Raw genomic sequence first — 21,714 nt, 5'->3', positions numbered from 1 at the left:
AAGGACCATAACAGAGGAGAGAACGGACAGTGGATGGAAAATCACTTTTTATTGAATCATACACTTCTTTGATGGCAAATAAAGTGTTGGAATGTACACACAACCGACTCTGGCCTTTCATATCTTCATTGCAACTTTGTAAAACATGCAAAAACTTAATTTTACTAGCTTCTTTCCTACACAAGTACTGCCAACAAGAATGCACACGAAAATCTCCATTTGAAAACCAAGAAAATGGTTCAGGATTCCATAGAAGAAGATTGAAATATTTAGCAAGCACCTCCAGGCAACGAGACGCAACATGTTCAAACCCATTCTCTTTCAAAATTTGTGTTCCAGGTGGTTCAAGAAACCCCTCAGAACTTATACAACAAATGAGGTTGATGTGTAGTAAAAGGTCACGATACGGGAGGAAAGCTCCCAGAAAGAGAAATAACATTTTCAAATATTGAGGTGAGTATTCATAGCTTGGGAAAAGTACCTCTACAATTTGATCATATGCATCCACGAAGATTGAATTATGTTGTGTTTCAGCTACCACAGTCCAACATTTGTGGATACTCTTGTCAAGCTCTTCTCGGTTACTCTCATTGGCTTTTCTTAGGAGACCTGCAACTGTTACTATCATAAGTGGAAGACCTTCACATTTTTCTGCAATCTTTTCTCCCAATTCCTCAAGGTAAAGTGGGAAACCTTTTTCACCAAACACCTTCTCACCAAGTAATTTCTTACTTTCTTCTTTATTCAACAAGCATAGTTTACGAGAAATTGGAGAATCTTGAATTCTTAGCCTGCTTGTAAGCAAAATTTGGACATTCTTTTTTCTCAAGCTATCCATTAATTGTGTGTCCCATTTCCATACATCATCCAACAAAATGAGACATTTCTTATACTTGAGTCTCGCTTTCAGGAGTCCAAGTAATTTCTTGTAGTCATCGTCGTCTCTTTGGGTAAGCATTTGGTGGTGAGTGCTGGGATTCACTTGAGCTAGAATGCATCGTAATGTTCCATTAGATTCACATTTTCTGCCCACTTGAAATGAATCTGAATCAATGGATCGACAAATAATTTCTTCACAAAAGTGGTCTTTCCAACCCCCGCCATCCCAGTAACTAATAACTGATTCCCTTCATTCTCTATCAGATAATCCCTCACTTGTTCAAATTGATCGGACAATCCAACCATGTTTGAGTTGATTCCACGAAAATTGATTCTTGAGGAAAGAGATTCACCTTCTTCTTCAGGCATATTCAGCAGCTCCATAAAATACTCTGCTTCCATCACCGTAACCCTCTCGATGAAGCAATCAACACTCTGCCGCAGACTCTGCATATCTACTAAGAATGACAAGCGATCGCTCTCACCTCCTGACGAGCTTTCGAGATGTGGAAGAATCTGATCGGTGTAGTGGGACTCTAGTGAATCTTCGAACTCCCATATGACCTCTTTGATTCGTTCGTCCAAATCATTCACCTTCTTCCTGATCTTACTGCAGCTCGTCTCATCCAACTTTAGCAGAACTTTCTGCAAGCAGCACATAGCATCATAGGCAGATTGTAAGATCTGCGGAGAGGGAGGAATCAGCGAGATGCGAAACGATTGTAGAAGACTCTGGATGGTATTCTTGAGAGAAACCGCAGCACCATAAGCCGCCATCACCCAATTGGAATATCAATTATCAAACACAGAGTTAAGGGAATTCTGCAATTGTATTCTGACAAACTACAACAGGTTGAAATTTGTTATATATATATAATATATTGCTTTTCGACATAAACAAGATGGCAATGGTAAAAGACATTTAAGCTAGATGTGGAAATAATACTATTCAATTGAATGGAGTATATTTTTTTTACTCCATAAAAGATCAAACCACATAAAAACAATGTACCAAGCATAGATTTCATCTAAACAATTTATTTATAACTCAAGAGTTAGGTGAAAAACAAAGTGAAAATCATGCAAAAATACAGTTCAACATTTAGGCTTCATAATCCCCAACAAAATCCAACAAGTCATTATCCTTAGATTCAGAAACAGCATGGTAATTCAGCTGTAATGATGGGATAACGCAGCGTTTGACCTCTCATTTGCCTGCAAATTGATAAATGAACACATGACATGAGTGTCCATAAATATTCAAAACATGTTTTGTTATTTAAGCTTATAGTTGAGATCTTAGGTCTTGTGTTTGATGTCCAAGAAGATATGTGAAAAAGTGCAGTCAACAACCTAAAGAACATATACTGCAATGAAATATGACTGACAAAGAAACCTAAAATTTGAATCACAAGCACTAGCTTTTTAGTTAAGAAAGAAATGAAAATTTACGCGATCTGTGCAAATGAATTGAAGTAGGAAGGCTAACCTGTTAACCAAGTTGAGAGCCCAGCAACGAATTCTTATCTCAAATAGAAGAGTCGCAAAGAACTGTGAAGAGAGATTCTGGTCTTAATTGTTTGGCAGAAATGACAGCTAAGGGATTGCACTCAACTAATTCAATTGTAGACATATCAACCATTGAGGAATCATGCGTCCAATCTAGTTGTTGCACTTTGTAGCAATTTCGTATGCTTAGGAGCTCGAGCATTGGGAGGCTTCCATGTCGTATGCTTGAGGGAATAGGTTGACCTTCTATTTCAGGAATATTCAGCAGCTCTATATCGTACTCGATCTTCATCACCGCCACCCTCTCGACGAAGCAATCCACACTTTGATGCAAACTCTGTAGATCTAGAGAGAAAGGCAAGTGATCTCTCCCACTTTCAAGTTGTGGAAGAATCTGACTATAGAAATGGGATTCTAGTAAATCTTCGAATTCCCATATGACCTCTTTGATTTGGTCATCCAAAGCATTCACCTCCATCCTGATCTTGCTGTAGCCCGTCTCGTCCAACTTTAGCAGAACTTTCTGCAAGCGGACCATCGCGTCAAAGGCGAGTTGTAAGATTTGAGGAGAGGGAGGAACCAGCGAAATACGAGACGATTGTAGAACACGCTGAATCGTATTCTTGAGAGAAATCGCAGCACCATAAGCAGCCTCACACACAACTGAAATCAAAACAGAGTAGGCTGCAATTTTTTAGCAGTAAAATATTACATCATGAAAGTAATATATTACAGTATTTATTTCATAAGAAACCAATTCCCAAATTCAAGTCTATAACATTTTAATTCAAAGATGATTTTGGACTAAATTGGACCCAATAGGCCAATACATCATTTTTCAACATCCAATTCATCCGAGCTCTATGTGCAACTAGTGTTGTTAAACTAGCTAACCAATTCGATCCGGCCTGAGCCCACTGGGCCAAAATGGACGAATCAAAGCAGGCGAACCCGAATTTTGGTCTTAAAAGGGTTGATGCCTGAGTGCTTCGGCTCTCGCATCGCCCGTGAGCTTATGCCCTACTGGCTCGACCCTACCTAGCCCGAGTAACCGATATACAAAACTTTAAAAATATGCATTTTCCAATCCAATAACAAAGGGAAACATAAATTGAAGTGAGATATGTATGACATGAACCCTATTTACCTCTAATCTTGAAGCTCAATCCAACTATAACCAGCTTCTTTCCTCACCTCTATCTCCTTCATCACCCTCCTCACTCTCGCCGCCCCGTCCCAATCCCCATGATGAGCATACACATTCGACAAGCTCACGTACACAAACTCATTATCCCCCTCAAGCTCCACCACCTTTCCAGCTGCAACCTCAGCCACCCGAACATCCCCACAGCTCACACAAGCACCAAGCAACGCCTTCCAAACCATCGCACAAGATCCGAACCCGAGCTCACCAATCATCCCCTCAGCACCCCTTACATCCCCTTCTTGTCCCATCACCTTTATCATCAAACAACAATGCTCTGGCGTAGGATCAACCCTATACTCAATCCTCATCGCGTCAAAGTAGCCCCTCACGACGTCTAAACGAGCCCCACCCTGCCAGCATGCGGATAGAACATTGAGGAATGTGATCTCATCCGGCTCCAAATCTTTAGCCCCTTTCATCTGCTCGAAGAGCTCAAACACCTTCCTCATGTCACCATTGTGTGTGTAGCCTGATAACAACGCGTTCCAAGTGACTAAATTCTTCTCGGGGAGGGACTCAAACAACCTCTCCGCCTCCTCCACCGCCCCACACTTGAAGTACATGTCAATAAGCGCACTCCCCACCACAACTTGCTCAAACAAAACTTCAAGGCGCAGCAATGCGTCAAACCACCTAACGCGAGAGAGGACAATCCAGCTAAGAACACTCGAAAACGTGAACTCATCCATACGAACACCACATGAGTGCATCTTGGAGAAAAACCTCACGGTGTCTCTGCCTCTTCCCCTGTTCGTATACCCTGTTATGATCGCATTCCAGGAAGACGAGGTCGGGTTCGGCATCCTTAAAAGCAGAGATATTGCATCGTCCACCACTCCATACTTTGCGACGCCATCTATTAGCTCATTGTACGAGATGGTGTCGGGATTAGGCATTCTACTGAAAACAGCGAACGCCTCATCAAGCGCCCCGTTTCTAGCATTTGCAGCAAGAACAGAGTTCCATGTAATTATATCCTTCTCAGCAATTTCTCCGAAAACCTTCATCGCGTCGGAAACGCAGCCGCATTTCCCGTACATATCAATCAAGCAATTAGCCACAAACTCGCTGCATTCAGCACCATATTTCACAATCTTGGAATGCAAAGATTTCCCATCCTTCACTCTGTTCAGTTGGCCACAAGCACATAGAGCCGATGTGAACGAATACGAATCAGCAGCAAGATTTGATTTTTCCAGATGAGAAAACAATTTTAATGCTCGATGAAACTTACCAGAATGATCATACCCCGAAATCAGAGAGTTCCAAGAAACCAGAGTTGGTTCAGGAATTTCGTCGAACACATAGTGAGCGTTGTCAACGAGCTCGAACTTGACGTAGAAATTTATCAGAGATGTGGAGACGAATACGTTGGTGATGAACCCAGATTTGAGAACCTGCAAATGAAGCTGTTGGCCGTGGGAGAAACGGCGTTTACTGGTACAGTCGCGGATAAGATGAACAAGATTGTAGGTATTCATTCGGCATTCGGATAACTGATCACTTTTCAAGAATAGCAGCAGAATATCTGCTAATTTGCAGGTGCAAAGTTGGGAAAGTGGTGAAGAAATTCAGTTGGCTTTAAAAAGGCTAGTTTTATGTACTCTGTCATGTCTCGCGCGCCTGAGATAATACTTCCTCTGTCCCATTAGAAATCGAATGTTTTCTTTTTTGAATTTTCCACTAAAAATAAAACGTTTTCTAAAATATAAATGACACCCTCTCTACTTTTCTCCCTGTCTTATTTTACTCTCTCTTCATTAACTTACAAAACACCACTGCATAAAATCTTGTACCGAAACTAAATGTTTCATATTTATTGAGACGGAGGGAGTAAATTTTTAAGTCGGCATGAGATTTTTGGAATAATTGTTAAAATGATTAATTGAAAAGAGAAAAAGTGAGTGTAAATATTAAATGAAAAAGAGAGATAGTTAGATTTTAGCTAGAGAAATGAAAAACAGTGAGAAAAGATTATCAAAAATAGAAATATGTCATTTTGATTGGGACAATATAAAATGAAAAGTGTTTCATATTAAGGGAGTACTATAATTTGCTTCCTCTGTCCCATAAAAATAAGAACATTTGAGATGATATGAAAATTAATGCATAAATTAAGTAAAAGAATAAGAAGGTATTTAAAATTGTGTTAGTGAGCAGTGGGACACGTTATTATTTTTGTTTAATGGTTGGCCATAAACTAAGCAAGGAGATGAGGCTTCGGTTGGGCTGAACAAGGGGAAGAAAGAGGCCCAATTAAAGCTACTGTTGAAAGCCCATCAATGAAAAGGCCCAAGCAAGGGAAGACAATAACGGCCTGCAAGGGAATGTCAATTTAGCTCTAAGTGAGAAAAAACTAAATTTCTAGAAATAATTTTGTATTAGTAGTAATTGATCGCATAGAGATTGCATGCAAATGGTAATAAGGTAACACCAACAATGACTTAACCCTAGTTTCAAATAGTAATTGAAATTAAATACATAACCTAGGACCAAGAACAACATAATAATACCTACAACTCTAGAATATTAGAGCTTTGGCAAGTGATGAGAGAAATTAATTATATATTAATATAATCCATGAATTAGGGAATAATCCATGCAATGTTTTTCACACATATCTAATTGACAACAAATTTTTTGTTACAAACATAATTCAACATTATGGCTTCCCAATCCTCAACAAATTCTCACAAATCAATATTCTAAGATTCAAGAAACAACATGGTAAGGCATGTCGCATGTGACCCCTTTCAGCTCTCTCATTTGCCTGAAAATGATAAATGAATATATGATGTGAGCATACACAAGCATTTTAATTAAGAAAGAATTCAAGTGATGTGGTTTGTGCATGCATATAAATGAAGTAGGAAGGCTAACCTCTATTAACCAATTTCAGAGTATAGCTACAACTTCTCATCTCAAAAAGAAGAGTAACAACGAACTCTAAAGTATGATTTCGGTGTTAATTGCTCAGCAGAAGCAACACCTAAGGGATTGCACTCAATTAATTCAATTGTAGGCGTTCTGGCCTTTGTGGGATCACGCGTCCATTCGAGTTGTTCTAATTTATAGCAATGCCGTATACTTAGGAGGTTAAGCCTTGAGAAGCTTCCATGTTGAGCGGGATAGTGTCGGGATTAGGCATTCGACTGAAAACAGCAAACGCCTTATCAAGCGCTTCGTTTCTAGCATTTGCAGCAAGAACAGAGTTCCATGATATAATATCCTTCTCAGCCATTTCTCCGAGAACCTTTATCGCACCAGAACCGCAGCCGAATTTCCCGTACAAATCAATCAAGCAGTTGGCCACAAACAGGTTGCATTCAGCGACAGTTTTGATGCAACAACAACAACAAAAAACGGCCCTACTTACTATTACAAGTTCGCGAATTAATTATTACACATATTAATTGCTTATCAAGAACAAGTGAATTCTAGGCTATTACAATTTTATAATTTTCATCAAATATAACAAAAAAGTATCACCTAATTCAATATACAATCAAAACAAAGTGAAAATCATGCATAAAGCAGAGAGATTATTGAATATGGGAAAAAAGCAAGCAATGTTTTAACAGAAATTTAAGCTTACAATAGTTTTGGTTACAAATATAATTCAACATTCAGGTTTCATAATTCTCAACAAAATCCAACAAATCACTATCCTTGAATTCAGGAAACAACATGATAATACACTTGAAATGATGGGACAATGCGACATCTGACCCATTTTATTTCTCTCATTTGCCTGAAAAACAGTAAATGAATATTGGATGTGACACTATAATAAAATAAAACAAAAATATGTCTAAGTTTAAATCACAAGCAGAAGCATTTTAGACGAAAAAGAAATGAATTGACGTGGCTTGTGCAAATTAAAAAAAAAAAAAAAGTAAGAAGGCTAACCTGTTAACCAAGAACGGTGGAAATGAAATGCAAAGAGAGATTCTGGTAATTTCGCAGCAGATGCGTAAACTAAGGGATTGCAGTCAACTAATTCAACTGTAGGTGTGACCATTGAAGAATCACGCATCCAATCAAAATGTTTTAATTTGTAGCAATATTGTAGGCTTAGGAGCTCAAGCCTTGGGAGACTTCCATGTTGAGCTCTCCATTGCACCAAATCGGTGTCTTCAATTGTAAGTACCTCAAGTTTCAAAAAACACCTTGATTCTATATCCCACTTTGGACCTCGAAAGGCATAATGTTTTAAATGAAGGATTTCAAGATTTGGTAGCATCGAACCAATGTCGTTCATGTACTGCCAAGGATACCCTGAACCACTCAACGTCAACATTCCTAGACTTGAGGGGAACATTGTAAGAGGAACCATAGCCTTCCACTTCATATCAGGCTGCTGAACTACATATGTCAATTGCAACAAATTCTGAAGTTCCTCTGAGATATTAGCCAAGCCACTCAATGAACTGCTATCATCATCTTCATCATAAGGCTTCCTCATACTAAAAATTGATAGATGCATTAAATTTGGGATTCTTTTGAGAATTTCTGCAGTGCAACTCTTTGTACCCACGCCAAGAACATATAACACTTTGTCCAAAATAGCATTAGAATCAGAATTGGGGGTTGGCAGGTCTCTTCCCGCAACTCTCAGTAATCGTAGGTTTTGCATGTCCCATATTCCCATTGGCATATATGGCTGAGCTCCACGCTTTATAATGTACACATATGGATGGACAATCAAGAATTGAAGGAGCAAAAGGTTGGATATGAAAACAGGGATCTCATTGTTGCAAGTTAGGGCAAGGTACTTTAGACAAATTAGTTTCAGAATCTCAGGTGGAATATGATAAAATCGGACCATAAGAGCATTTAGTACCCTGAGCAACTTGAAATTCATGGCATGTATTGGCAATGGATAAGGGTGGACTGGACCATGACAAAGGAGAGAACGGACAGTGGATGAACAGTCACTTTTTATTGAATCATACACTTCTTTGATGGCAAATAAAGAGTTGGAATGAGCACATAACCGACGCTGTCCTTCCATAACTTCATAGCAACTTTGTAAAACATGCAAAAACTTGATTCTACTAGCTTCTTTCTTACACAAGTGCTGCCAGCAAGAATGCACACGACAATCTTTATCTTTATTTGAAAACCAAGATGGTCCTTCCGCTTGAACATACCATAGAAGAAGAAGATGATAACTTTTAGCAAGCTCGTCGATCCAGTCGAACAAAAGAAATTCCCAAGCATGGTCTTTATCCGTAAGCTCTTCTAAAGTTTGTTCCCCAATTTGTTCAAAAAACCCCTCAGCATTTACATAGAATATGAGCTCATGTAGATCAATATTTCTATATGGGGGGAAAGCTCCCAAATAGAGAAAAAACATTTTGAAAACTTGAGGCAAGTAGTCATAGCTTGGGTAAAATACCTCAGATATTTTATTATATGCATCCTCAAAGACTGAACTATGTTGTTTTTCGGCTACCTCAGTCCAGTATTCATGGATACTCTTGTTAAGCACTTCTCGATTTAGGAGCTCTTCAGCTATACTCTTGTTGGCTTTTGTTAGGAGCTTTGCAACTGTAACTATCATAAGTGGAAGACCTTCACATTTTTTTGCAATCTTCTCTCCCAATTCCTCAAGGTAAAGTGGGAAACCTTTTTCACCAAATACCTTCTCACCAAGTAATTTCTTACTTTCTTCATTATTCAAAAAGCGTACTACACGAATAATTGGAGAATCTTCAATTCTCAGCCTGCTTGTAAGCAAAATTTGGACATTCTTTTCTCGCAAGCTATCCATTAATCGTGTGTCCCATTCCCATACATCATCTAGCACAATGAGACATTTCTTATCCTTCAGTCTCTCTTTCAAGAGTCCAAGTAATTTCTTGTTGTCATCGTTGCCTCTTTGGGTAAGCATTTGGTGGTGAGTGCCGGGACTGGGGTCCACTTGGGCTAGAATGCACTGTAATGTTTCATTGGATTCACATTTTCTGCCCACTTTGACCCATGCTCGAAGCTCGAAATGTCTCTGAATCGATGGATCATCAAATACTCTCTTAACAAGAGTTGTCTTTCCAACCCCTGCCATCCCAGTAACTAAAAACTGATTCCCTTCATCTTTGATCAGATGATCCTTGACTTCTTCAAATTGGTCAGATAATCCAACCATCTCTGAGTTGATTCCACCAAAATCAATTCTTGAGGAAAGAGTTTCACCTTCTTCTTCTGGCATATTCTCCAGTTCAATATCATACTCCGCCTCCATGGCCTTCACCCTATCGATGAAGCAATCAACACTCTGCTGCAGACTCTGCAGATCGACAGAGAAAGACAAGCGATCTCTCTCGCCTTCGAGCTGAGGAAGAATCTGATCGTAGAAATGGGATTCGAGTAAATCTTCGAATTCCCATATGACCTCTTTGATTCGGTCATCCAAAGCATTCACCTTCGTTCTGATCTTGCTGTAGCCGGTCTCGTCCAATTTTAGCAGAACTTTCTGCAAGCAACACATAGCATCATAGGCAGATCGTAAGATCTCAGGAGAGGGAGGAACCAGCGACATGCTTGACGATTGTAGAATATCCTGAATCGTGTTCTTGAGAGAAACGGCAGCACCAAAAGCTGCCATCACCCAAGAGGTGGTGCTAGACGTAACAGTGGAGAGTTTGTGGTGGTAGTGAAGAGGGATAAGTTGCAAATCTATTGTCTACAAAGTCAGCGCTGCACCATAAGCCCCCATCGGAATTATGAATAAGAAAGGCGGAGTAGGATGCAGTTTTTGGAGGTGAAGAGGAAGAAGTTGGTGACGGCGGTAGGTGGTGGTGGTGGTGGGATTTGGAAATTTGAGCTGCAATTGGTATACTGAATTTGCAATCAACGTGTATCGACAAACGATCCCTCAATCAACATTTTGTCATTATAACTTTTTAGTGTGCATTTGTTTTAATAATAATCCATCTGTCCACCATTAGGAGTTCCATTTGAATTCGACACGTGTTTTAATAACTATCCCCTCCGTCTCATAACAAGTGATGGATTTCTTTTGGACACGAGATTTAAGAAAATGATTTATATTGAGTTAAAGTGGAGAGAGTAATGTGGAGTATGAGAAAGGAAAAAGTAATAGAGATAAAGAGATGCTGACTTCAATAATTGGAGTATAATTTTTTGGTTAACTTCTGGTCAATCATATCACTTTTAGAAATATAATTTTAATGTTAGTTTTTGTATTTTTACGATTGTGTTATACCATTAAAGTTTTGATGAATTTAATTTGTCGTTTAAATCATAACTTTTGATTGATTTCTGACAAAAATTGTATAAAAGTGAAAACAAAATTTATTTTTAAAAGTTAGTACTCCGTATGATATTGATAAGAAGTTAACCAAAAGTTAAAATAACAGTTTTCCTATTTCTTAAACATTTAATTTGGCAATTTATATATGTATGGTGTATGCTAGCCGGTAAAATTGACTATACAAAGATGATTTAAATATAACTATACCAACTCGATTATTGAAGTCAGCAATCAGCATTTCTGATAGAAAACTAATCTATGTGAAAGAGATATTAACAAATGTGTCATCTATTTTTCTAATATTGTAACAAATTTTCCTGACTAATACAAATAATTGTGACTAGTGGCCAATAAACTAACCATTTTAAATTTTATGTAAAATACTCCATTATTCTATATCTTGCTTCTCGAAGAAGAATATTTTATTACTGCATAACTAACCATACCTGCTCAATTATTTAAGTCAACAATAAGAATTGCTAATAGAAAATGAAGCGTTAAAATGAAAACGGTTAAGTGTCTACAAAGTATGTATCGATTAACGATACCACAGTTCATGCCATAGACTACGCTTAAATTAATTGATCAGATGAATGTTTATAATTTTTAGTTCAATTGAGTACTACTATAAAGATGATTATATATGCAAGATCTAATTTTTGGAATTGACTTGTTATTAAGTGCACGTAAAATGATATATATCCAAATTGCTATGGCAGAGATAAACTCTCTATACTCCGTTAAAGGAGATTTATTTTAGGAAAAGAAAGTTGATGATGTTAAAAACCAAAGAATGCCGATCTGGCCGAAACAAAGTGTCTCTTAAACGCTTCAATTAGTGAGACACGAAAGGAAAACGAATCACTTAGTTACAAATTACTATTGTTAAATTAGAAAAATAACAACTTAGAATCGAAAAATAATTCAGTTCATAGTGACCATCTATCCCTTGATTTTGTCATCTTTGGGCGGAGGACATGGTGGTGGAGGTGGTGGCGAAGAAGGAGTTGGTCACGGCGGTAGGTTGTGGTTTAGATTTACAACTTTGCATAAATGTTTTGTTAAATTGTAGGTAAGTTATAGCTATTCTACTATAACTCCATTTTATGATCTGAAAAGTCAACAATATATCTAGCTTTCATTTAGGCCATCCACAATAGAAATAGCCCAGCAATAGCCCAGCCATAGCCTAGCCACTGCCACATCATCAGCACTAAAAATCCTTCTGCCACATCATCAAAACAAGCAAATAGCCCAGCAATAGCCCAGCCATAGCCTAGCCACATACTATCCACATCACTATTAACAAATATATACAAAATGCAATAATTAACAATAACGCAATATACGAAATTTAATTTACGAGACATATACGGGAAAATTTCACTAATATTAATAAAATTTAAAAAGTACATAATTAAAAAAAATTACATAATTAAAAAAAATTACATTAATTAAATTTACAAATGAAAATTTAAAATAACATTACAACTTAAAGTTAAAAAATAAAAAAAAGACATAATTAAAATCTTAAAAAAATAAAAATGACATAATTTAAAATACAATTTTATAGAAAATCCTTGAATGAGATTGTCCCACATCGAAAGTGGAACATAAAACATTCAAGGATATCTCTCTATAAAAGAGAAACATCCTTGAATGAGTTTGTCCCACATCGAAAGTGGAACATAAAACATTTATGGATATCTCTCTATAAAAGAGAAACATCCTTGAATGAGTTTGTCCCACATCGAAAGTGGAACATAAAACATTCAAGGATGTCTCTATAAAATAGAGGCAACCAAGAATGAGTTTGTCCCACATCGAAAGTGGAACATAAAACATTCAAGGATATCTCTCTATAAAAGAGAAACATCCTTGAATGAGATTGTCCCACATCGAAAGTGGAACATAAAACATTCAAGGATATCTCTCTATAAAAGAGAAACATCCTTGAATGAGATTGTCCCACATCGAAAGTGGAACATAAAACATTCAAGGATATCTCTCTATAAAAGAGAAACATCCTTGAATGAGTTTGTCCCACATCGAAAGTGGAACATAAAACATTCATGGATATCTCTCTATAAAAGAGAAACATCCTTGAATGAGTTTGTCCCACATCGAAAGTGGAACATAAAACATTCATGGATATCTCTCTATAAAAGAGAAACATCCTTGAATGAGTTTGTCCCACATCGAAAGTGGAACATAAAACATTCAAGGATGTCTCTATAAAATAGAGGCAACCAAGAATGAGTTTCATAAATTCGCAAGCCCATTAAATATATATGGGCTATTACGAATTTCTAGTATAAATTTATTTATAAAAATTGATTTTTATATATAGAAAACAATTTTTATAAATAAATAATATTTTTTTATATTTGATTTTTTTTAAAAAATTCGAATTTCAAAAATTCGAATTTTAAAAAAAAATCGCGCTGGGCGATCCGGGCGCTGCAATAGCGCCGAGCGGATCGCCCAGCGCACCGCCCAGCGCCACGAAACCGCCCAGCGCTGCGCGGTTTCTCTCTCCAATCGTCCGCTGGGCGGCTGCAATAGACCGCCCAGCGCCGGCGCTCGGCTGGGCGGTCGCTGGGCGCCTATTGTGGATGGTCTTAGTGTCTATTTGACCTTTTCAAATATGTGACATAAATTTTCTTAATCAGTGCAAAAAAAAGGAGAATGACTATAATCTTCTTCTTTCTTTGCATTAAAATTTCTCATGCACACACTAACCATTTAATTCAAGTGATCTCTCTCGCTTTCGAGTTGTGGAAGAATCTGATGGGTGAAATGGGATTCTAGTAGATCTTCGAATTCCCGTATGACCTCTTTGATTCGTTCATCCAAACCACTCCATCCTTATCTTGCTGTAGCCGGTGTCCTCCAATTTCAGCAAAACTTTATGCAAGGGATAATATTATCCAAAATGTGCAATTGAGTCCAAACTTTGGAGTTTTGAGATATTATCCAAGCCACTCAATGGATTGCAAGACACTCCATTTGAACAAATTAACATTCTAACCCCTTCTGCTCTCTCATTTGCCTAAAAATGATAAATAATTATAAGATGTGACCATACATAAATAATATTCAAAACATGATTTAAACAGCTTATCACAAATAAGCTTATATAGTTCATATCTTTGGTCATACCATAAGATTCACAAAAACATTGATCTTCTAAAGCTACGCATCGCTCTTAGATGGACGGATGTTGGATATTCCGAAACCCGGGTAGCCTTCCTCATACGTCACGATTCGCCTACTGCATAAGTAGTTCATACAAATGAGGTTAGAAAAAGCACACTAAAAAAATTGCACATATATAAACTATGAAAAAATTGTTCACATACTGCATCCCACATGGAACCGGCCAATTACTCGTCCGGCATCTGAGTCTAAGCACTCGAAGGCTCAACAGATTCTACGTACTCTCCTGGAACATCATGATCAGCTGCTTCAAATGCTTCATCGGCAAGCTGCTCGAGGGAAGACAGTCCAGCAATGCTGCTAAAAACAATAAAAAACGTGAACTCGTCCAAACGAACACTACACGAGTGCATCTTGGAGAAAAACCTCGCCTCGACTAATTCAATCACAGGTGTTTCCTCTGAGTTACCACACAACCAATCGAGATGTTTTAATTTGTAGCAATATCGTAGGCTTATGAACTTAAGCCTAGGGAGGCTTCCATCTTGTCACACTCGCATTTTCTAAGGATAGAAAACACGGTTGATCGCAACTAGGGGAAGATTAAAGAAGCGGGGAAGAAAGGGGAAAAACAACACAACTCGACCATATCTCGAAACAAATGGGAATAACTCGAATAAAATCAGAGTATCTCAACAATCAACAACTCAAAAAGAAATATTATCTCAACGATAAAAGAACTAAAAAGAAGGACAACTACTTAGCGGAAGCATTTGAGAGAAGGAATATGCCACGTGTGAAGACATGACACATTCTAAACACTTAAATTTCTTCAAAGTTCTTGCTCAACACCCACCGCGCCCGTCACGCTCAACCTGCACATTTTTTAAAAAAGAAATGCAGGGTTGAGTACTTGATGCACTCAGTGGACTCATGCCGAAAACATTTTATAAAATATTGTGTCAGCATTTAAAAGTGAACTCGGGGTTTTATAAAAGACCAATTCACCAAAACATTTTCTCGCTCAAAAGTATGGTTGCAGCCCATTTTTCTCTCTCCTCGTACCATATCTGAACCTCCTATGTGAAACGAGAACGTGGCCACATTCCCGATCACTGGACCGGCCAACTCGAAAGATAGCACACGATCCCCTCTTTGTACACTAGCTTGAATAGGGACTCACTCCCTAGACAAACCCGAATTCGATTAAACTCATCTTCTAGTAGGGACTCACTCCCCACTAGGGGATCAGATAGGCACATCCTCAAAAATAAAACACGGCATGACACAATATATTTGGAATTTAAAATAAACTTAGTACATAGTCCTTATTTAAAAAGAAAGCCCACCTCGTTCTCTTAATATTCTTAACTTGAAAACTCTCACTTCACCTTAACTCGCTTGCGAAAGAAAACCCTTTTGAAATAAAATAATAAATTATCAAACTCAAGAAAACATCTAATTAGAATGCATGCATCCTACGTGTGTGCTCGTATTATTCCTCATTTCCTCTTAGAAAGGTTTCTAGGTTCTCGTATTTTAAAAACTCGGCCCGACATCAGCTTCACAAAATAATTAATCCACTTGCATAAATTAATTAACCACACATAAAAAGTAAATTAGAGTATCCCAAAACTTAAAACTAACGAAAAGGAAAGAAATTGTACATATGCTCCCATCCACCTACCTACGCCTCTGTGTCTTACAACACATCCAGAAGAATGAAAAATGAAAACAACTAAACAACTAGCTAAATGAATTTAATATAAATACTCCCAAACACCAAAACGTCTTCTTCATTATATTCTCTGCCCAACACATATTTATTTAACTACAGACCCAACTTCCAAATAATTAAACTCTCTGGCCCAAACCTCTAAATCAATTTTCAGCCTACTTACAAAAATGCTTTCTCTCTCTTTCCTTCTTCACCTAAAACAGAAACTTACAATCCCTCGTCACCATCAACTCGGCTGCTCTCCCTCTCGAGTCTCGACTCTCTCTCTCTCTTTCTCTATTTCTGCACCAGCAGCAGCCGCCGTCCATTAGCGCCGCAAATCGCTGCCGTCACCGCCTCTTCATCGCCGAGCAGCCTTCAATCACAGCTGCTGTTCGCCGTTCAGCAGAATTGGAGCCGCCTCGCCGCCGTTGTCTGTCGGCGCCGGCGGTCAGCTCCTCCGTCGGCAGCGCCGCTTCTCTAACCGGCAAGTTTTCCTCCCCTTTTCCCCCAATTCACTCTTATTAAGTTTTCTAATTATTTGATTTCAGTTATTAATGGGCATCAAGAATTTGAGATTGGAAGAAACAAAAGGCAACATCTAAGCATTAAAGATTGAGGCTTTAATAAATCATTCAACAAATTCCCAAGGGTTAATTAAATTCTCGTGGAGGAACTACCGTGAATTATGAATTATGCCAAGAAAATTGAGGGGAAGAGGCTATACCTATTCGTTCAATGTGCAGGGAGAAAACTTGATGAAACTCACGGCTGCCCTACTCCAAACGTGATGAAAATTTGTGGGATGGTTTGGGTGTATATATTCTCATATAAATTGTAGATTTGAAACTGATATGGAGTAGTTGATATATATAATAATTCTATGGATATTTGGTTTGTTGTAGATATTTTAGGAAGTGGAGATATGGGGAAATCGTTTGGTGATGAGGTTTGGAGATATATATTTGACCAAGTTGACTACAAATTTGAAATAAATAATTGAATTTTTTTTCTCTATTTTTTTACGGGTGTTACACATTTTGAGCTCTCAATTCCACCCAATCAGTGTCTTCAATTACAAGTTTCACAAGTTTCAAAAAACAACTTGATTCTAGATCCCACTTTGGGTCTCGAAAGGCATAATCTTTTAGTATGAGGTTAACAAGATTTGGTAGCATCGAACCAATGTCGTTCATGTACTGCCAAGGATACCCTATACCATTCAGGATTAAAAATGTTAGACTTGATGGGAACATTGAAAGAGGAACCATACTCTTCCACTTCATATTTGCGTACACTACGTCGTATCCAAGAAATATCAAATTCTGGAGTTCCTCTGAGATATTAGCCAAGCCACTTAATGAGTTGCTATCATCATCATCTTCATCATAAGGCTTCCTAACACTATCAATGTATAGAAAAGTTATGTTCGAGATTCTTTTAAGAATTTCTACAGTGCAACTCTTTGTACCCACGCCTGCAATATAACAGACTTTTTCCAACATAGCATTGGAATCAGAATTCGGGGTTGGTAAGTCTCTTCCTGGGACTTGAAGAAATTGTAGGTTTTGCATGTCCCATATTTCCATTGGCATATATGGCACAACTCCGCGCTTTATAATGTGCTCATATGAATAGATTGTCAAGAATTGAAGGTGTACAAGGTTGGATATAGACGCAGGGAGCTCTTTGTTGCACATTAGAGCAAGATACTTTACACAAACCAGTTTTAGAATTTCAGGTGGGATATGATAAAATCGGACACTACGAGCATTTAGTACCCTGAGCAACTTGAAGTCTATGGTATGTATTGGCAATGGATAAGGGTGGACAGGACCATAGCAAAGGAGAGAACGTAAAGTGGATGAACAATCCCTTTTTATTGAATCATACACTTCTTTGATGGCAAATAAAGTGTTGGAATGGGTACACAACCGACGTTGGTCTATCATAACTTCATCGGAACTTTGTAAAACATGCAAGAACTTGATTTTACTAGCTTCTTTCTTACACAAGTGCTGCCAGCAAGAATGCACACGACAATTTTCAGTTGAAAACCAAGATCCTGGATCATAATCATATAGAAGAAGATGATAATTATCAGCAAGCTCTCTCAGGATGATGTACACAAACCAGTTTTAGAATTTCAGGTGGGATATGATAAAATCGGACACTACGAGCATTTAGTACCCTGAGCAACTTGAAGTCTATGGTATGTATTGGCAATGGATAAGGGTGGACAGGACCATAGCAAAGGAGAGAACGTAAAGTGGATGAACAATCCCTTTTTATTGAATCATACACTTCTTTGATGGCAAATAAAGTGTTGGAATGGGTACACAACCGACGTTGGTCTATCATAACTTCATCGGAACTTTGTAAAACATGCAAGAACTTGATTTTACTAGCTTCTTTCTTACACAAGTGCTGCCAGCAAGAATGCACACGACAATTTTCAGTTGAAAACCAAGATCCTGGATCATAATCATATAGAAGAAGATGATAATTATCAGCAAGCTCTCTCAGGATGATGTACACAAACCAGTTTTAGAATTTCAGGTGGGATATGATAAAATCGGACACTACGAGCATTTAGTACCCTGAGCAACTTGAAGTCTATGGTATGTATTGGCAATGGATAAGGGTGGACAGGACCATAGCAAAGGAGAGAACGTAAAGTGGATGAACAATCCCTTTTTATTGAATCATACACTTCTTTGATGGCAAATAAAGTGTTGGAATGGGTACACAACCGACGTTGGTCTATCATAACTTCGTAGCAACTTTGTAAAACATGCTAGAACTTGATTTTACTAGCTTCTTTCTTACACAAGTGCTGCCAACAAGAATGTACACGACATTTTTCATTTGCAAACCAAGATAACGAATCAAAATGAAGTAGAAAAAGATGATAATTATCAGCAAGCTCTCTCAAGATACCGTACACAAAGTATTCTAGAGTCTCTATTCCATCCATAACCTCATTCAAAATATTTTTTCCAATTTGTATGCAAAACCCCTCAGCACTTATATTCCACATGAGGTCTTGTTGATCAATATTGCTATACGGAGGGAAAGCTCCCACATAGAGAAAAAACATTTTTAAAAACTGAGGCAAGTAGTCATAGCTTGGGAACAATACCTCTGATATTTGATCATACACATTCACAAAGACAGAACTTTGTTGTTTTTCAGCTACCTCAGTCCAGTATATTTGGGTACTATTGTCAAGCTCTTCTCCGGTATCCTTGTTGGCTTTTCTTAGGAGACCTGCAACTGTAACTATCATAAGTGGAAGACCTTCACATTTTTCTGCAATCTTTTCTTCCAATTCCTCAAGGTAAGGTGGGAAACCTTTGTCACCGAAAATCTTCTCACCAAGTAATTTCTTACTTTCTTCTTTATTCAATAAGTGTACTTCAAGAAAAAATTGAGAATTTTTAATTCTTAGCCTGCTTGTAAGCAAAATTCGGACATTCTTTTCTTGCAAGGTACCCATTAACTGTGTGTCCCATTCCCATACATCATCCAACACAACGAGGCATTTCTTATCCTTCAACCTCTCTTCCAAAAGTGCAACTACTTTCTGATCGTCAGCATCCTCTCCTTGGGTTGGTCGCGAGTGTTGGGATCCACTTGAGCCAGAATGCACCGTAATGTTTCATTGGATTCACATTTTCTGCCCACCTTGACCCATGCTCGAAACTCGAAATGTTTCTGAATTGATGGATCGTCAAATACTTTCTTAGCAAGAGTTGTCTTTCCAACCCCTGCCATCCCAATAACGGATAACCATTTCTTTTCATCTTCTGCAAGCATATGATCTCTCGCTTCCTCAAATTCATCTGACAATCCAACCATCTCTGAGTTTGTTATGATTTCAGAGAGTTTGAGAGATTGAGAGAGAGTGATTGAATAAGAACTTGAATCTTGAATAAAAGTGAATTGGAGAGAATAGTGGAAATCTTATTCAATGTGTGTGAGTTACAGCTCCAACAACTTGTATCTACACTATATATCTTCCATCAACTACTACTAATCAGCTTAACCGAAACAAGAAGAGGAAAACAAGAAACAAGAAGTTACAAACTAACCACTTCCAACGGTTAGTTCAAGATGTTTGAACTGGGCCACACTATTACTTCTACACTTTGGGCTTACTGAAATGGGCTGGACTACTATATGCATAATTCTTCACAATTCTCCACCTTGCATTTAGTAGTTCAGCCAAGAACACTGACACTGATCAACTCCTTACAATGCTCCAACTTTTCCTTTGGTAGAGCCTTTGTAAGCATGTCAGCCGGGTTGTGTAATGTACTTATCTTCACAACCTTTGCATTACATTTCTCCACCTCGTCCCTGATAAAGTGTAGCCGAACGTCAATATGTTTGCTGAGTTCGTGAAACACTTGATGACGAGCTAAACACAATGCACTGCTACGGTCAAAGTGCACTGTTATTGCCTTTTGATGAACCTCAAACTCAGCAGCCATCCCCCTGATCCAGAAACTTTCTTTAATGGCTGAGGTTAATGCTATATACTCAGTCTCCGTAGTTGAGAGAGCCTGTTAAGAGCACAATTCTCTTAACAAAGAAATCCTGCGATTACACTCGCAACACACCAATCCGGCGCCCCGAACGTTGGGGTCGGCGGCTCAATTCGTGGCTGGCGCGGAGAACTTCCTCCGTCGGCAGTCTTCAAGGTTTGATAAGGAGTATTGCACAAGTAATGTGGGAATATTATTTCTTCATTCAATGAATAAAAAGATAACAACCTAGCCCTATTTATAATACTAGAATACTAGCTTAGGGAACAAGAAAACAAGATATGAAAATATACTATGAATCAAAAGATATGGGGAATAATAAAAAGATAACTAAATATTTGGGAAATCCTAAGATATAGGGGGATCGTAACAACTCCCCCACGGTTAAAATCCACCTTGTCCTCAAGGTGGGAACCACGGACCCACGAGCAAAGTCGACGATAACACAAGCATTGAAACGTCACCTCCTGGATCGAATGCGACTTGGAACAAGATCACCATCATTTCTACGCCGTCTCTCTCCTCTCTCGCCTTCGTCTTCACAAAATCATCCTTGATGGCTGGGACTTGGAGGAGGCTCCGGATCATGCACCGGCTCCTGACGCCGGCATCATTCCTACGCCCCCCAAACTGCTTGTCCTCCATGAATCGCTGCACAAGGACTCTTACCAGCTGGAACTCCGCAGCAGTGAGGTTGTAGGAACGCCTCTCATCACCATCTACTCTATCATCTTCATAATCATCATCAGAGTCCAAACACTTATGCTGTGAACAATTATCAACACATGATGAAGATGAATCAGTCACTCCCACCACATCCCAAAGCAAGTCCGAATCATCACTCATCTTCACAGAATGGCATTCCATCTTTGTGAACTCATCATCATCAAAAGTAGCCTTATCATGATTATTATCATCTACTAGAGATGATTTTGAATCATCAGTCTCTTCAAGAAAACTACCCATCCAGTTCGAGGAATCATTTTTTTCCTGATGAGCATCTGATTCTTGATCCAGGCTTGAAGAATGGCAGCCGGGAATCAATTCGATTTCATAGCAAAATTCTTCATCCACCATCTTTTCTTCAAACCCCATGATTTCAGGGCGCCAAGGTTGTGTGCTCAGGCGTGGGCTGCGCTGCTGCCGGAAGTGATCGGTTTGTCGCCTGGGTGTATCCCAACGACTAGGCAGACACTGTGGTGGCTGATCATAATCCGAGTATCCTTGCGATGCACGGTGAGGCGGTGGTTCCCAACAAGAGGGCTGCCATGACCGTGGTGGGTCGTAGGGCTGGAAGCTCGGTATTGGTCGGTTACCGGGAGGATCCCAACCGGAGGGGCGGTTGATGGGGGGGTCCCACGATGTAGGCTGTCGGTACCCCCGAAAACCCCTATCAAACTCCGTTGTGACGCGAGCT

The 21,714-nt window shown here is 38.7% G+C and overlaps 2 protein-coding genes, 2 long non-coding RNA genes and 1 pseudogene across 5 annotated transcripts; all 5 read right to left on the bottom strand.

Annotated features, from left to right (window-relative positions):
- Window positions 1-428: 428 nt before the first annotated feature.
- LOC121765598 lies at window positions 429-6,836 on the bottom strand (annotated as a pseudogene).
- A 309-nt stretch (window positions 6,837-7,145) lies between these two features.
- On the bottom strand, window positions 7,146-10,490 carry LOC121765917 (putative late blight resistance protein homolog R1A-10). Its single transcript, XM_042162210.1, has 2 exons — window positions 7,505-10,490; window positions 7,146-7,346 (listed from the first exon to the last, which is right to left on the bottom strand). Exons 1-2 carry the CDS (start codon window positions 10,200-10,202, stop codon window positions 7,339-7,341), a joined length of 2,706 nt encoding a protein of 901 aa, XP_042018144.1. The 5' UTR covers window positions 10,203-10,490; the 3' UTR covers window positions 7,146-7,338.
- A 3,010-nt stretch (window positions 10,491-13,500) lies between these two features.
- On the bottom strand, window positions 13,501-14,712 carry LOC121765722. The gene is made up of 3 exons (XR_006042854.1): window positions 14,234-14,712; window positions 14,034-14,145; window positions 13,501-13,923 (listed from the first exon to the last, which is right to left on the bottom strand). It is a non-coding gene; the product is annotated as an uncharacterized LOC121765722 (long non-coding RNA).
- A 133-nt stretch (window positions 14,713-14,845) lies between these two features.
- On the bottom strand, window positions 14,846-16,760 carry LOC121765723. Of its 2 annotated transcripts, none has more exons than XR_006042856.1 (3): window positions 16,475-16,760; window positions 15,380-15,446; window positions 14,846-14,905 (listed from the first exon to the last, which is right to left on the bottom strand). It is a non-coding gene; the product is annotated as an uncharacterized LOC121765723 (long non-coding RNA). The 2 variants fall into 2 exon arrangements; XR_006042855.1 differs by lacking the exon at window positions 14,846-14,905 and adding an exon at window positions 15,047-15,216.
- An 18-nt stretch (window positions 16,761-16,778) lies between these two features.
- On the bottom strand, window positions 16,779-19,608 carry LOC121765597 (putative late blight resistance protein homolog R1B-13). Its single transcript, XM_042161798.1, has 5 exons — window positions 19,454-19,608; window positions 18,890-19,382; window positions 18,168-18,221; window positions 17,759-17,812; window positions 16,779-17,459 (listed from the first exon to the last, which is right to left on the bottom strand). The coding sequence occupies exons 1-5, from the start codon at window positions 19,606-19,608 to the stop codon at window positions 16,779-16,781; spliced, it is 1,437 nt and encodes a 478-aa protein (XP_042017732.1).
- Window positions 19,609-21,714: the final 2,106 nt, after the last annotated feature.

Source organism: Salvia splendens, chromosome 14 (genome assembly GCF_004379255.2).
Source record: "Salvia splendens isolate huo1 chromosome 14, SspV2, whole genome shotgun sequence".
Classification (NCBI taxonomy): domain Eukaryota; kingdom Viridiplantae; phylum Streptophyta; class Magnoliopsida; order Lamiales; family Lamiaceae; genus Salvia; species Salvia splendens.
Note: the sequence above shows the minus strand (reverse complement) of the source record. Positions and strands in the feature narration are given on the sequence as shown.